At 41.0% G+C, this 14,225-nt stretch overlaps 1 protein-coding gene across 1 annotated transcript in view; it reads right to left on the bottom strand.

Moving 5' to 3' along the window:
* Positions 1-14,224, bottom strand: part of SMAD3 (SMAD family member 3) — a gene marked incomplete at its 5' end in the record, with an annotated part of 91,205 nt that extends 76,981 nt beyond the window's left edge. The window contains one exon of the mRNA XM_014952680.1: positions 14,028-14,224. Within this exon, the coding sequence (XP_014808166.1) occupies positions 14,028-14,224 (197 nt within the window). The remainder of the gene's footprint in view (positions 1-14,027) is intronic.
* Position 14,225: the final 1 nt, after the last annotated feature.

The raw sequence follows: 14,225 nt of genomic DNA, 5'->3' as shown, positions 1-14,225 counted from the left end.
GTTACAGGAAACTATTATTTCAACCCAGAACACTATTTAAGGGTTCTCCCTTCATGACTGTACACCATTCCATGTATATAACTGGCTATACCCTTCTTCTGATATCCCAAGACTCATGTTCTGCAAGTGCAATCATCTCAAACCACAATCCTTACAGATAGCTTTTAATGAAAGCTTGTCTTCTGGCCCTCAAACATATCAGTAAGAATTGCAAGCTGCAGTTAAGGTACTCAAAAATCAAGACAATAGGGAGCTGTACCCATTTGAAGTCTGCATGCATAACGAAATACCATCTCTCAAGCATCCGAGGAAGTGTATCCTCAGCACTTTCACACTTTCTTTGTGTGTAGGTTGCCCAGAGAAGTTGTAATGTCCCATCACTGGAAGCATTCAAAGTCAGGCTGGACAGATCTTTGAGTAACCTGATGTAGTGAAAGATATCCCTGGCCACGGCCATCTAGTCCCTGGACTAGATGATCTTTGAAGGTCCCTTCCAATCCAAACCGTTCTATGATTCTGTGATTCTAAAATGCTAGAGAGATCTTCCTGTGTTTAATTGAAAATTATCAATGCCACATTATGAATACGTTATGAATTATTCGTATAATGCAAAAAGAGCAGCTTTCAAACTGACTCTTGTTTTCCATCCATAGCATGGGAAGATGCAGTCTCAAGAGTAATGTCACTTCTGTCTTGTTATATGGAACACAGCATGAGCCTTAGGATGTCTGCACCCTAAATGCTGCTTTGCCTCTGTCCCCAGGAACCTTGTGTAAGTCAACCAAGTTCTTGGAACTTCACTCTCTGCATCAGCAAAAGGGGGTAAAAATCCTTCTGCTGTAAAGGACTTTAGGACCCACGGTATAAAATGAGAGATCACAAACGTTCCCCCTTCAACAGCACGTGGGCACTTCAACAGGTTGTGGAATGGTCACAGTGAAAAGGTCTTTAGAAGGACTCAATGAACATTGTATAGCAAAGGTTTTTTCATTAATATTTTTAAATGGGAGTAGCTGACAGAATTGGAGCTTATTTGTTGTCCTTCAGAGAAAGTAACCATTTAAAACACACACGAACTAATTCAGAGGTTGTTTTGCTCTTAGGAAATCTAAGTAACCATGATCTCAACCACTACTTCTTAATCCTTACTTGTAGTGTGGAGATACATTAAATACCCTGTTCCCCGCAACAAGAATTCAAATTCAACTTGCTTCAATGCCTTTCAAAAGAGCATTTCTTTCTAACTTGTAAATGATTTAAAAGAGAAAGCTTAATTAATAATGTTGTTTCCAGCCAGATGGTCAGCTATTAGTTTCAGTCATCTCTTTCAGAACAATTCACCAGAAGTCTTCAGATGCAAAGGAGTTTTTAAAGAAAAGAGACGTGACTGCCCAGCACCCTCAGTGGCCACCAAAATGTTCCCTAAAAGCCACAGCTACAGGTAAAGAAATGTTTTGTTTTCCCAACTCGTGTTGCTGTGGGTCACGGTTGTAAAAGTCCACTGGCAACAGCATAATCACTCAACAGACACCTTTATTTCATTTAACATCTTGTGTCTGGATGGCATTACATTTACATATGGTTATATAATATTACTTAAATGAAAACATGAGGCTACAGGTATATTTTTCCCCTGGACTTGTGCTAACAGCCTTCCAACTCCAGCTCCGCAGCCGACCACTGGGGCATGACGTGTATCAACCAGTCAAAATACTCCACGGGCATAGGAGGCACTCGCACAGAGATGAACAGATAAATATTATGCAAACCCAATTAAGGTTTACCACTAAACAGCTACAGAATTCTAATATTCTCACTGACGTAGCCCCTACGTATCTTCGAAGAAAGTTTCCAACAAATTTTAAAACTGCTTTCTTAGTCCGAACGAGATGCCCAACAGCAACGGGAAGGTTTTTAAAGTCACCGGGTTTGGCAACAGAGCCTACCTCTTGAGATTTTAAGAGATTTTTCACAACTGTTATTAAATTCTCTGACGCCCTTGTGAGCCAAGTACTGGATTTTTTAGACAGTTCAGGGTAAGGTACAAGCAGGTTAAACCTTTTGCTCAATGTTAAGCAGCAGTATGGAACAAAACCCCATATTTTCAGTCTTCCCTAACCACAGCGTACATTCATGATGCAGCAATCCACGACTGAAAACCTATCTTAATTCGTTTGTGACTGGGAAAAACAAATCTGCAATTGCAACTCTACACATGAACTTTCAGCCTATAGTTCTACCAAACAAGCAAAACCAGATTGGGGGAAAAAAAAAGCTTCAATGATCAGCTGCCTACCTACACGCGAGTTATTTATGGCATCTAATTCAGAGTCAAAGCTCAAAACAGCTTGCAGACTGCCAGCACACTTGTACTGGTGACAGAAATCAGCTATAAAGTAGTATTAGCTTTGATAAGCAGACAGTGATTATCTACTTTAAAAAAAAAACAACAACATTTACATTTGGTTATTTTGTAAAGCTTCTTTCTAATGCAATGGGTTCAAATCGGCTGGTTTTCCCTTCCCACCATTCCAAGAGTCATCTTCTGCAAAAACTCCAGCCATAAGAAATAATAATTAAAAAAAATAAAAAAAAAAAAATAAAAAAAACAAAGCCACAAAATTTTGAAAAGAAAACAATCACATTAAACAAGTCTAAAAGATAGTTTCGACTTATGGTGAAGCTTATGTTCAGTAAGTCAGGTAAATTCAGGCCCAAGAAGAAGAAGATATGGAGAAAGATTAGACAAATAAGAGGCAATTTCACCATTCCAAGCCTGTGAAACTCTTATAAGGTAATTAATCTGGGATCTCCAGAGTTCAGGCCAACATCAATAACTATTCTAGGCCTTTCCTCCAACAGGCTGCTAACCATGGGGGAAGAAAAAAAGGACAGATGTTATGAGCAGACCTTGTTCTCTTCTAAATTCAAGGCTTGTCATTGTGGGTGGCCTTTATCTGGGCCACGAAAGAGGAAACCCTACTGCTTCCTGGATTTGGGTAGGTGGGTAAGCAGGGGAGATGGGAAAGGGAGCTCAGGACTTCACCACTGGTATGCAAGCTGGTTAAAAATGGTTAAAAATAAATAAACAAAACCACAGTTAGAACAGCCAGATGCCACCTTCTGCACAGGCACAGGATGAGGAGCCCCTGCTCGTGGTATCTCAGCTACAAAACGTGGAGGGATCTCTGCCAAGCCACGCTTGCGCCCATCAGAAAACCCTCAAGGAAACACGAGGGAGAAGTCCTCTGAAAACGAAACGCTTCGCAGAGAAGTATCATTTTCAACAAACTTCCAGCTAAATCCTGCCTGGCTCCCTGCCAGATTTCCAGCCCAGGCCTGACAAGTCCAGTCTTGGTGGGACCGGAGCCCTCAGGTCTCGCAGGCTCTGCTGGGCAGGCAAAGAACCACCTACAGGAGCCCCAAAAGCCCTGAATTTAAAAGAGAAAACAGAGTAAAATTCAAGCTACAAATACCTCTATCCTCCCCTTTCAGCTGACAGCTTTCATGTGCGGGCATGACTCTCCTTTCACTTGCAGGTAAATCAGAAGTAGATTTACTGAAATCCATGTAATTACACAAATGCAAAACAAGTGGGAGGTAAAGAAATGTTTTGTTTTCCCAACTCGTGTTGCTGTGGGTCACGGTTGTAAAAGTCCACTGGCAACAGCATAATCACTCAACAGACACCTTTATTTCATTTAACATCTTGTGTCTGGATGGCATTACATTTACATATGGTTATATAATATTACTTAAATGAAAACATGAGGCTACAGGTATATTTTTCCCCTGGACTTGTGCTAACAGCCTTCCAACTCCAGCTCCGCAGCCGACCACTGGGGCATGACGTGTATCAACCAGTCAAAATACTCCACGGGCATAGGAGGCACTCGCACAGAGATGAACAGATAAATATTATGCAAACCCAATTAAGGTTTACCACTAAACAGCTACAGAAATCTAATATTCTCACTGACGTAGCCCCTACGTATCTTCGAAGAAAGTTTCCAACAAATTTTAAAACTGCTTTCTTAGTCCGAACGAGATGCCCAACAGCAACGGGAAGGTTTTTAAAGTCACCGGGTTTGGCAACAGAGCCTACCTCTTGAGATTTTAAGAGATTTTTCACAACTGTTATTAAATTCTCTGACACCCTTGTGAGCCAAGTACTGGATTTTTTAGGCAGTTCAGAGTAAGGCACAAGCAGGTTAAACGTTTTGCTCAGTGTTACGTAGCGGTATGGAACAAAACCCCATGTTTTCAGTCTTCCCTAACCACAATGTACGTTCATGATGCAGCAATCCATGACTGAAAACCTATCTTAATTCGTTTGTGACTGGGAGAAACAAATCTGCAATCGCAACTCAACACGTGAACTTTCAGCCTGTAGTTCTACCAAACAAGCAAAACCAGATTGGGGGAAAAAAAAAGCTTCAATGATCAGCTGCCTACCTACACGCGAGTTATTTATGGCATCTAATTCAGAGTCAAAGCTCAAAACAGCTTGCAGACTGCCAGCACACTTGTACTGGTGACAGAAATCAGCTATAAAGTAGTATTAGCTTTGATAAGCAGACAGTGATTATCTACTTTAAAAAAAAAACAACAACATTTACATTTGGTTATTTTGTAAAGCTTCTTTCTAATGCAATGGGTTCAAATCGGCTGGTTTTCCCTTCCCACCATTCCAAGAGTCATCTTCTGCAAAAACTCCAGCCATAAGAAATAATAATTAAAAAAAATAAAAAAAAAAAATAAAAAAAACAAAGCCACAAAATTTTGAAAAGAAAACAATCACATTAAACAAGTCTAAAAGATAGTTTCGACTTATGGTGAAGCTTATGTTCAGTAAGTCAGGTAAATTCAGGCCCAAGAAGAAGAAGATATGGAGAAAGATTAGACAAATAAGAGGCAATTTCACCATTCCAAGCCTGTGAAACTCTTATAAGGTAATTAATCTGGGATCTCCAGAGTTCAGGCCAACATCAATAACTATTCTAGGCCTTTCCTCCAACAGGCTGCTAACCATGGGGGAAGAAAAAAAGGACAGATGTTATGAGCAGACCTTGTTCTCTTCTAAATTCAAGGCTTGTCATTGTGGGTGGCCTTTATCTGGGCCACGAAAGAGGAAACCCTACTGCTTCCTGGATTTGGGTAGGTGGGTAAGCAGGGGAGATGGGAAAGGGAGCTCAGGACTTCACCACTGGTATGCAAGCTGGTTAAAAATGGTTAAAAATAAATAAACAAAACCACAGTTAGAACAGCCAGATGCCACCTTCTGCACAGGCACAGGATGAGGAGCCCCTGCTCGTGGTATCTCAGCTACAAAACGTGGAGGGATCTCTGCCAAGCCACGCTTGCGCCCATCAGAAAACCCTCAAGGAAACACGAGGGAGAAGTCCTCTGAAAACGAAACGCTTCGCAGAGAAGTATCATTTTCAACAAACTTCCAGCTAAATCCTGCCTGGCTCCCTGCCAGATTTCCAGCCCAGGCCTGACAAGTCCAGTCTTGGTGGGACCGGAGCCCTCAGGTCTCGCAGGCTCTGCTGGGCAGGCAAAGAACCACCTACAGGAGCCCCAAAAGCCCTGAATTTAAAAGAGAAAACAGAGTAAAATTCAAGCTACAAATACCTCTATCCTCCCCTTTCAGCTGACAGCTTTCATGTGCGGGCATGACTCTCCTTTCACTTGCAGGTAAATCAGAAGTAGATTTACTGAAATCCATGTAATTACACAAATGCAAAACAAGTGGGAAAAGACTCAGACTCCAGCTGCTTATTATTAGCCTTTCTTTTAGGCAAAGAGTGCTTTGTAAACACTGATATAATTTTTTCAGATACTTTTACATGTGTGCTACAAATTGGCTATGCATCTAACTCAAGGGGAACAACAATTTGTTCAACAAATAATAATAAGAAAAGGACCTTTCTGTACAGTTCCACATGTATGGAAACCACAGACTTTGTATCTCCATGAAAAAAACCACATCTGGTCTTTCTGAGTATAAAGAAATTAAAGGTGCTTGTAGGTGGGTCTTCCCACACAGCAACACTTAAAATCCAGTTACAGAGGAAAAGGAGATTTTGGGGAAAAAAAATGTTCTCTAACTGTTAAGTAGAAAAAGCACCAGCAGTTGCACATTGAACACAAAAGCAAAGAGGCATTCTCATGTTCCACAGATGTCTTCTGCTAAGCCCAATATTTTTGTGAACTTTAACCGTTCAACATCTGTGAAGAATAAGTGAATTTCTCTTTTCACGTTCAAACAACTAGAACAGGAAGGAGAGTTTTTCCCCTTTTATTGTGAAAAGGGAGAGTCAGTATCAGCATTCATCATTCAATCACTGCTGGCTGCAACTTCACCACAAAGGAGGAAATTTCTGTTTTGACTTCCTTTTTTAAAAAGATCGCATTATGGTTAATGCGCATCACCAATTCAGAGATCATCTCTGACCCTTCCTATGACACAATTTATAAGCAAAAGTTTAATGAAAAACATACATAACTACTTACTGAAGAAATGAGCTAAGGATGCCTCACTTAATATCTCATCCCTGAGACGCTCCTTCCTGAGGACCCCAAAGCCTGGAGGAAGCAAGGACCCCAGGAGGACCCTCCTGACACCTTGTGCCCTGGAGTCCTCTCTCCAGGATTCACAGACCTCACCTCTTTTAAACTGATGCACATTCCTCCAGAGATCAAAAAATAAAAGGTATTTATACCCACAAATAAAAGTTATCAAGATCACCTATCCACCTTTCCTAGACTTACACAGGTTACATTTCTAACGGGTAGGTTTTACTGGATTTTTAAGTGCGTTCTTTCATGAAGCTCACCGATAAGATTCATAATTTCATCATGTCTTCCACATCAATCCCACAGATTTCCTGACCTGCTCATTTTGAAGAGCCCGAAGTCCATCTGCACCACACATGGCCATGTAGGACAGAGAAACCCACCTTGTTGCTAAACGAGCAAATTTGGCCACCCAGAACAGCACAGCTACAGCAGCTTAGCTTTAACGGGCTGATTAGTAGACAACGAAGATCTCCTGTTTCGAAGCTCACACAAGTCCTGGGTGATCCTCTAGAAAGTAGGACATTATTATTTCTTACCTGCCTGGGCTGTTTGGAAGATAAGGGTTACCCTTTTTTTTTTTTTCTTTTTAATAGGGCTCCTATTCCTACACACAAATTTATTCCTGCTCCCATTCGTGACCTACGCTTCTGAAGGATCAAGCCTTTAATAGAGAGTGAGCTCTGGCTCTTTATTCTGTTTCTCCAGAGCCACAGTAGCCAGTCAGACCTTCCTGCTTGCCTAAGGGCAAATCCCACCATTCTGACAGTGATGGTAAAGAGATGTGTGAGCAAATGAGGCTCAGGTCTAAAAGGCTTCAAAACATCTTTAAAAGCAGTATTAACTGCAACAATTGAGACAGAAAGTTGTGCTACCGAGTGACAAGACCCAATTATTAACAACTTCCTCGTCTTTATGTTTGGACTCAAAGTCGCATGGACCAAAATGTAATTAGCAAACATTTGCTAAGCTCGGTGGAGTCAGCCCACTATGAATTGGAGTGTCTGGACAAGAACCTCTGCCCTGGCTTTATTCCCCTCTCTTCGCTGCCAATCAACACCATCAGCTTTGGGCTGGAAAAAGCGTTTTACACAGCACATCGAGGCAGGCAAGAAGAAAAGTTAATTAGGACTATTCATAAGCCTCACTGGAAGAGAGTGCTGCATCCCCATCCCTGAAAATTTAATTGCACTCAATACAGCAAAGCTAAAAAAAAAAAAAAAAACAACAAAAAATTAAACCCAGAAAAATATAATTTGGGAATAAAACCTGATTTCAATTTAATTCAAGCACCGTTTGGCCCTATTTATTTAATAAAGTAGTTCATGCAGGATAATGGCGTTACTGTGCATCTAACAACATTAGAAGCTCCTAATAAATTAACAAGTGAAAATTAATAGCTGCTCAGTCCATTAAATCTTGTTAATTTTATTTTTGTTGCAATAATATAGTGATCACAAGTTTACATTATTAAACCAATATTTATTAGAAGAACTCATTTTAATTGGATCCCTGATGTGATAATCCCATACAGTGTATTTCTTGATTTCATCAATTTTTTGCATTTATTTCTCATTATATTTAAATGACTGCGATGTTCAGGGTCTTTTCCTAATACTATAAAAGTTAAGCAACCATTTTAAACATTTTATTTCACAAAGATTCAACACTTAATACATGATATAATGAGAATCTTATGAGTCCTTTCAGAAGCTATTTTAAATATTTTAGTCTCTTGAGAAAGGAGATTTTCTCAGTCTCTTTTGAGACTGAAAAAAAGGCAGAGAGAGGAATATTTGAAAACATCTCAACAAATGGAAAAATATGTTTTTTTCCCCTTAGCCCATCAATGTTCTATATAAATGTTGTCTCTGTTGTCTTTCAAGTCAACGAGTTTTACCACTGGTTATAATGCAGAATATTAGATGGCCTGCACATTTCAAGGGGAAAAAAAAAAGTTTTGCATTGTATTGGCTGCTGAAAGAGAAAATACAAATTTGAGATGACATCTTACCAAGGAATGGGTCTGACATGCTCTTCCAGCATCCGTTACTTTGAGGGATGGGGCTGTGATACTGGACAATCCTTTCTCCTCTGTCCTCCCTCCTTTCCCCAGTTCCTTCATCTCTGCTGATACAACTGAATGTGGAGTCACTCCCCAACTGCTTGCATCAACATTATTGCATTAGCTTACCAGCAGCCAATTTTGTTTTTAAAAATGGCATAGTGTGGACTAGAAGTCCACCACGGGTGCTATTTTCCAGGCTAATATAAGAGGCAGTGAGTCTGACGCAAGGGTAGGGAGAAGAAGTGGGGGTGCCATGGGGAGCAGAAACCTCTGTGCCCGGAGAGAGGGGTTTGACCTTTGGGGAGACAAGGAGGAAGCTGAGAAAGGCACTGATTGACAAGTGGGACCACAGGGAAAGTACAACAAACTAAAGGCCTAAGTACACTCACCCCATTTTCACCTTGAGATCTAATCTGCAAAGTCACATTAATTCCACAAAAGCTAGTTATGAACAGATTTTTTAAAGGGATTTTTTTAAAAAACAGATTTTTAACTCTGCAGCTATACTTGCTCAGGCAGGTACTGCCACCGTTGTGGCAGCACAAAGGTTAGGACAGGGCTGTAAAAACCTGCCCATAAAGCCAGGTCAGTACATAGGTTAGTGCACACAGCTCCGCAGCAGTACAATTACTGGCAACAGGGAGCTAACAATCCTAATGACAGCGAGACTGTGTTTCCACCCAGGGACTGCACTGTAATCACCTCCAAAACTGGTATTAAAAAGAAAATATATATATATATACAAATTTGCATGTGGACACACAAAGCTGTTACTGGCCATTTTTCTTATTACTGAAACCAGATGGGCACCAGTTTCAAAGGAAGAACATACTTCACGGTCTTGCAGAGAGCCTCTGCCACTTACTATATTTATAGTTTTCATGTTTTCCTGGTATCAAGGCAATCCTAAGAACATGGTCAATTCTTGTAAATATTGCGTGGTCAACTACCAACACAACAGAAGGTGTGCTCACACCCAAGATGTTCCCGAAACCCCTTAGATATTATCCCTGGTTTCCCCCACCAAAATGCAAATCATTTAAGGAACACCTTGTTCAGCTGCTTGTAAAAAGCAAATGTGCCCGGTTTCCATCTCAGTTGGTACATTCTATCCTTATCAGATGAGTTCCACAAGAAATAACACCCACCTCTCTTCAAAACTACTTTCTAAATTAAAAAAACCCACCAATTAAAAGAAGGTGTTCGTCACATACAAGAATCCTGGCTCCTCTAAAACTATTGTTGATTAAAAAAAAAATAAATACAGTAATAGGTTCAGAAGAAAAATATGCATATGAAAATATATTACAAAATGTCATGAGATTTATGTCTTAATAGGTGTATCACCACTAAAGCTCTTGAAACAAAGCATTTACGATCTCACCCCATATCAGCAAGACTATATATACTGCAAACTGTTTAGAAATTACTAAGCATTCATTACACGTTCCCGGCTTCTGCAGATCAGACCCCTGTACAGGTTATGAGTTAAAAACTCATCACAGTTCAGCCTAATGCACTTTATTTCTAGGGAAAAATGCTGGCAGTTTGTCAGGTGCACAGTACAGCCCTCTCTTCAGATCAGGAATAGCATCAGAAACTCATCCCTGGGAGAAGAGCAGTGAAGCCCACTGGGTTCTGCAGGTATGCAGTCATGTCAGCTGTAGACTTTGCTGCCACCAGATTCCATCAAAAATTCAAAAAATCTGATACTTAACTGGAGTAGACCTAAGCTTGTTCACAAGCATCAGAAACTCATCCCTGGGAGAAGAGCAATGAAGCCCACTGGGCTCTGTGGGTACGCAGTCCTGTCAGCTGTAGACTTGGCTGCCACCAGATTCCATCAAGAATTCAAAAAAATCTGATACTTAACTGGAGTTGAGCTAAACTTGTTCACAGAGCAAATTAGAGAGGCTTCAAACTCAAACACCTGGTACGTGCTAACGGCACACCATCCTCAAACTTGAAATTAGAGAGGCTTCAAACTCAAACACCTGGCTGTGCTGGGGTACGTGCTAACGGCACACCATCCTCAAGCTTGTCTGAAAAGTGATAAAAATGCCCATCCTGAAGGCTGGGCTTTCAATATCAACGCAACTGCTACAAAGGATGTATTTTAACAGGCAAAAGAAAGTGGGTTTTCAACTTTATCACCCAATACAGTATGAAAAAATGCCTTACTGCCATGCAAACCCAGCTGGCTACAACTCACCAGGGCAGCTCCTGACACCAAAGCTCAGCATCTCAGTGCAGAGAGGTTTAGGGGCAGCTCCTTCTGGAGAAGGACGGGCTTTGGCAGCAGTGACCAAACGATGGAGGGAGGAAGGTCCTCTAAACCAGCCACACTAGTAACAGTGGCACAAGAAACAATTGGATGGTCTGAGACTAGTAGGTTTTTCAGGTGGAAATTACTTCCAGGAGAAAAAAAAAAAAACAAGAAGGAAAAATCCTGCCAGCAGAGCATTACGCTGAAATCCTTGATGGTCTCTCCAAGCCTTTTGCTGTCTGCCACAGGTCTTTCCAACAGAAAACCCGGGGCCTGAAGTGTCTGCCACATCATCTTACAAATGGAGCACTGGGAAAAGTAACACATGCTGAACCAATACACAAGCAAATAAACTATTCATTGTTTAATAATCTGTCAGGAGATAGAAAGTAGTATGTATATTTCCAGCCCCAAGCAGATGAAAATGACAGCAGGAATAAATTTCGTACTCTAATTCCTTAGCCCTACAACAAAAATATTTTTTTTTCTTGTTCTTTTTCTTAAAACAACCCCACCTGATCACTACAGGAATTTGCTGTGTAGCCCTTATTCCCATGAGCAACGTTTCTGCAAAGCTCAAGCACTTTTACATCTGAAACTTGCTTCGTCTCATGGATACAATAGCTAATTTTGGACTTACCCTACTCCTGCTGGGCCAGAGTCATCACTGGCATAGCTCCACTGTAACTCAGTCTACTGATGCATTACAGACGATGCACAACATGATCTAATCCCTAATGATGGTTTTTCCCCCTTTTTCCCCCCAACATACTTATCTGACTAAGTAGTAAAAGAACTGATGTAGGATTATTAAAAAAAAACCAAAACAAAACAACAACAAAAAACCCCAAACCCAACAAACTAAAACCATACTAAAATTGCCTTGCAAACACGCATTTCAAATGCCATGATAATCAGATTCACAGATACACTAGGACAAACAGCACAGTCCAGAAGATAAAACACAGCTCTTAAAAGTCAGAAGGCCTGGTTATAGTTCCAGCTCTGCCACTGACTTCTGGACGAGCTGTTTCACATTTCCACACCATTCCCCCACCTCTGACATGTACATACTGACCTCTCGGTACGCTGCTGCAGGGGGTCCAACACAGACTCACCTAATCACACTTATCTGGGTCTCTGTAATACACGTACTAAACAATAATAAAAGTACATATGAAGTGCCAAGGCATAAGGAGCTACCATCCAAATATGCTGAGACTTCTGTCCTCGTTTGAGGACACACTTCACCCATACCAAGGTTTAAGATCTGCAGGATCCAGGCTCTGTGTCATAAGTGAACATGAAATGTTTAAATTTTGTTAGATCTTTACATTTTGTTTAAGGATTTCCTTTATCAGAGCAAGGTCCAGGAAAAATAGACATTCACTTCTGCACAGTAGGAACAGCCAGGAGAATCTCTGGACATTATAATATTTATGACCTGTTTTCAAGCTTTACAATTATTTTTCTAAATTAAAGCATCCTACTCCACCCATCTCTTCTTTATCAACTCAGTATCAAAACCTTCCTCCCCTATCTAAACCACCTTGTTAATAGTAAAAGTACCACCAAGAGGCTTCACGCTGTGCTCCCTAACCAGTCAGCATCAGTTGGACACAACACCCAGGTCTCATCACCAGAGCTGCTCAAGTCATCTTCTTTTGAAATGGTAAGTGTATCAGGGAAGTGGTTTATATAGCCTATCATCTATGTGGAAAGCACACTGCTCACCAAGAATTTTAAAATATAGGTTTTTAAGGCATTTGTACCAGGTGGTAGCTCTACTTGTTTTGATCTCTGGTCCAAGTAGGGGAAGCCAGAGTAACTCTAACAAAGGCTGAAAGACCTATTTGCATTCCTGGCCAAATCTTAGCCACAGTCATTCAGCACCAAAAAGATAAGGAGACTTTATTTTTCCTTTAAAAAAAACCCACTACAGTTGTTGGAAGAAAATTTTAGGAGTTCCAAATATCCACATTTCTAAGCTACTTGCTTCACTTCTTCATGCAACAGATGCTGCTTTGTATTAGCTACTGCATATTAAATCATTCTGACAACCAAGAAAGCATACATTTGTTTGCGCGCGAGAGAAGCATGAATACACACACACACAGATATCTTCTCACACAGAAGCATACAATTATGCAGCATTCAAATATTTGGGATGAACTTTGGCCTTTGTTTAAAAAAAAAAAAAGTACCCTTGAACAACAATCAGTAACAGAATCAGCAGTCATCTGGCTGCGCTCACAGAAATCAACAAATCTTCAGCAGTAAAACACCACTTGTGGCCAGCTATTTGAAAGTTACTTGGAAAATTTTTCTTAGATGGAATACTTTTATACACGTCCTTTATGATTTATAATGGTCTTACGGATCGATCTTGGAATCGAGGCTAAAAATAAAACTTTCATTAATTCAAAAAAATAAAAAAAAAAAACAGTTATATTCACCCTCACATGTTTGGGGTTTTTTTTTGCACCCCAAACAATCCTCCTTCAGCTATTCCATTTGCATTCCCGATTTAAAAAGTGATTTGAACACATATGCACAGCAGGGCTCTAAACCCCCTCTTCGGAGCAGTATCTGTCCAGCTAAGATGGAAGAACCCAAGCAACCCAAACAAAACCATTTTCCTGATACATTAACCGAAAGAAAATCTTAGCGTAACGGCACCGAGGAACACGCTGAAACTTTTGACAATGAGAGTATCCACAATAACTATAATCCAGAGTGCTTCCAACTTTTTCTTTTTTTTTTTTGTAATCTCGGCTGGAGACATATTTTCTCCCTTACATTCCCCTCTTACTTTTTTCCCCTCTCTTGTTACTAGACAGTAATCCACTTCTGTAGGCAGTTAGTTCTTACTTATAAATGTTTTTTTTTTTAATTTAAACTATCTATAGAGCCAGGATGGGGCATGCAGGAGAGGACTAACTCCGCACCGAAGGGCTAGAAAGCCAAAGAAGCCCTTTCCCGGAGCACGGGGAGTCCCTCGGGAGAAAGCGGCTGCCCAAGGGCCTCCGAGCCCCCGCGTCCCCCCCGGGGGGGACCCGGGACGGCCGGGGATACCCCTCGGTTTGTGTGCTCCCCCCCTCCTCCTCCTCTTACCTGGGGATAGTGATGCACTTGGTGTTGATGTTCTGCGTGGTGATCGCCTTCTCCAGCTCGTCCAGCTGCCCCGTCTTCTTCAGTTTCTTCACCAGGCTCTTCACCGCCTTCTCGCACCATTTCTCCTCCTGCCCGTTCTGCTCCCCTTTCTTCCAGCCCAGGAGCCGCTTGACGATGGGAGGAGTGAAAGGCAGGATG

Source organism: Calidris pugnax, unplaced genomic scaffold, assembly GCF_001431845.1.
Source record: "Calidris pugnax isolate Ruff unplaced genomic scaffold, ASM143184v1 scaffold187, whole genome shotgun sequence".
NCBI classification, from domain to species: domain Eukaryota; kingdom Metazoa; phylum Chordata; class Aves; order Charadriiformes; family Scolopacidae; genus Calidris; species Calidris pugnax.
This window is presented reverse-complemented; position numbering and strand designations above follow the sequence as displayed.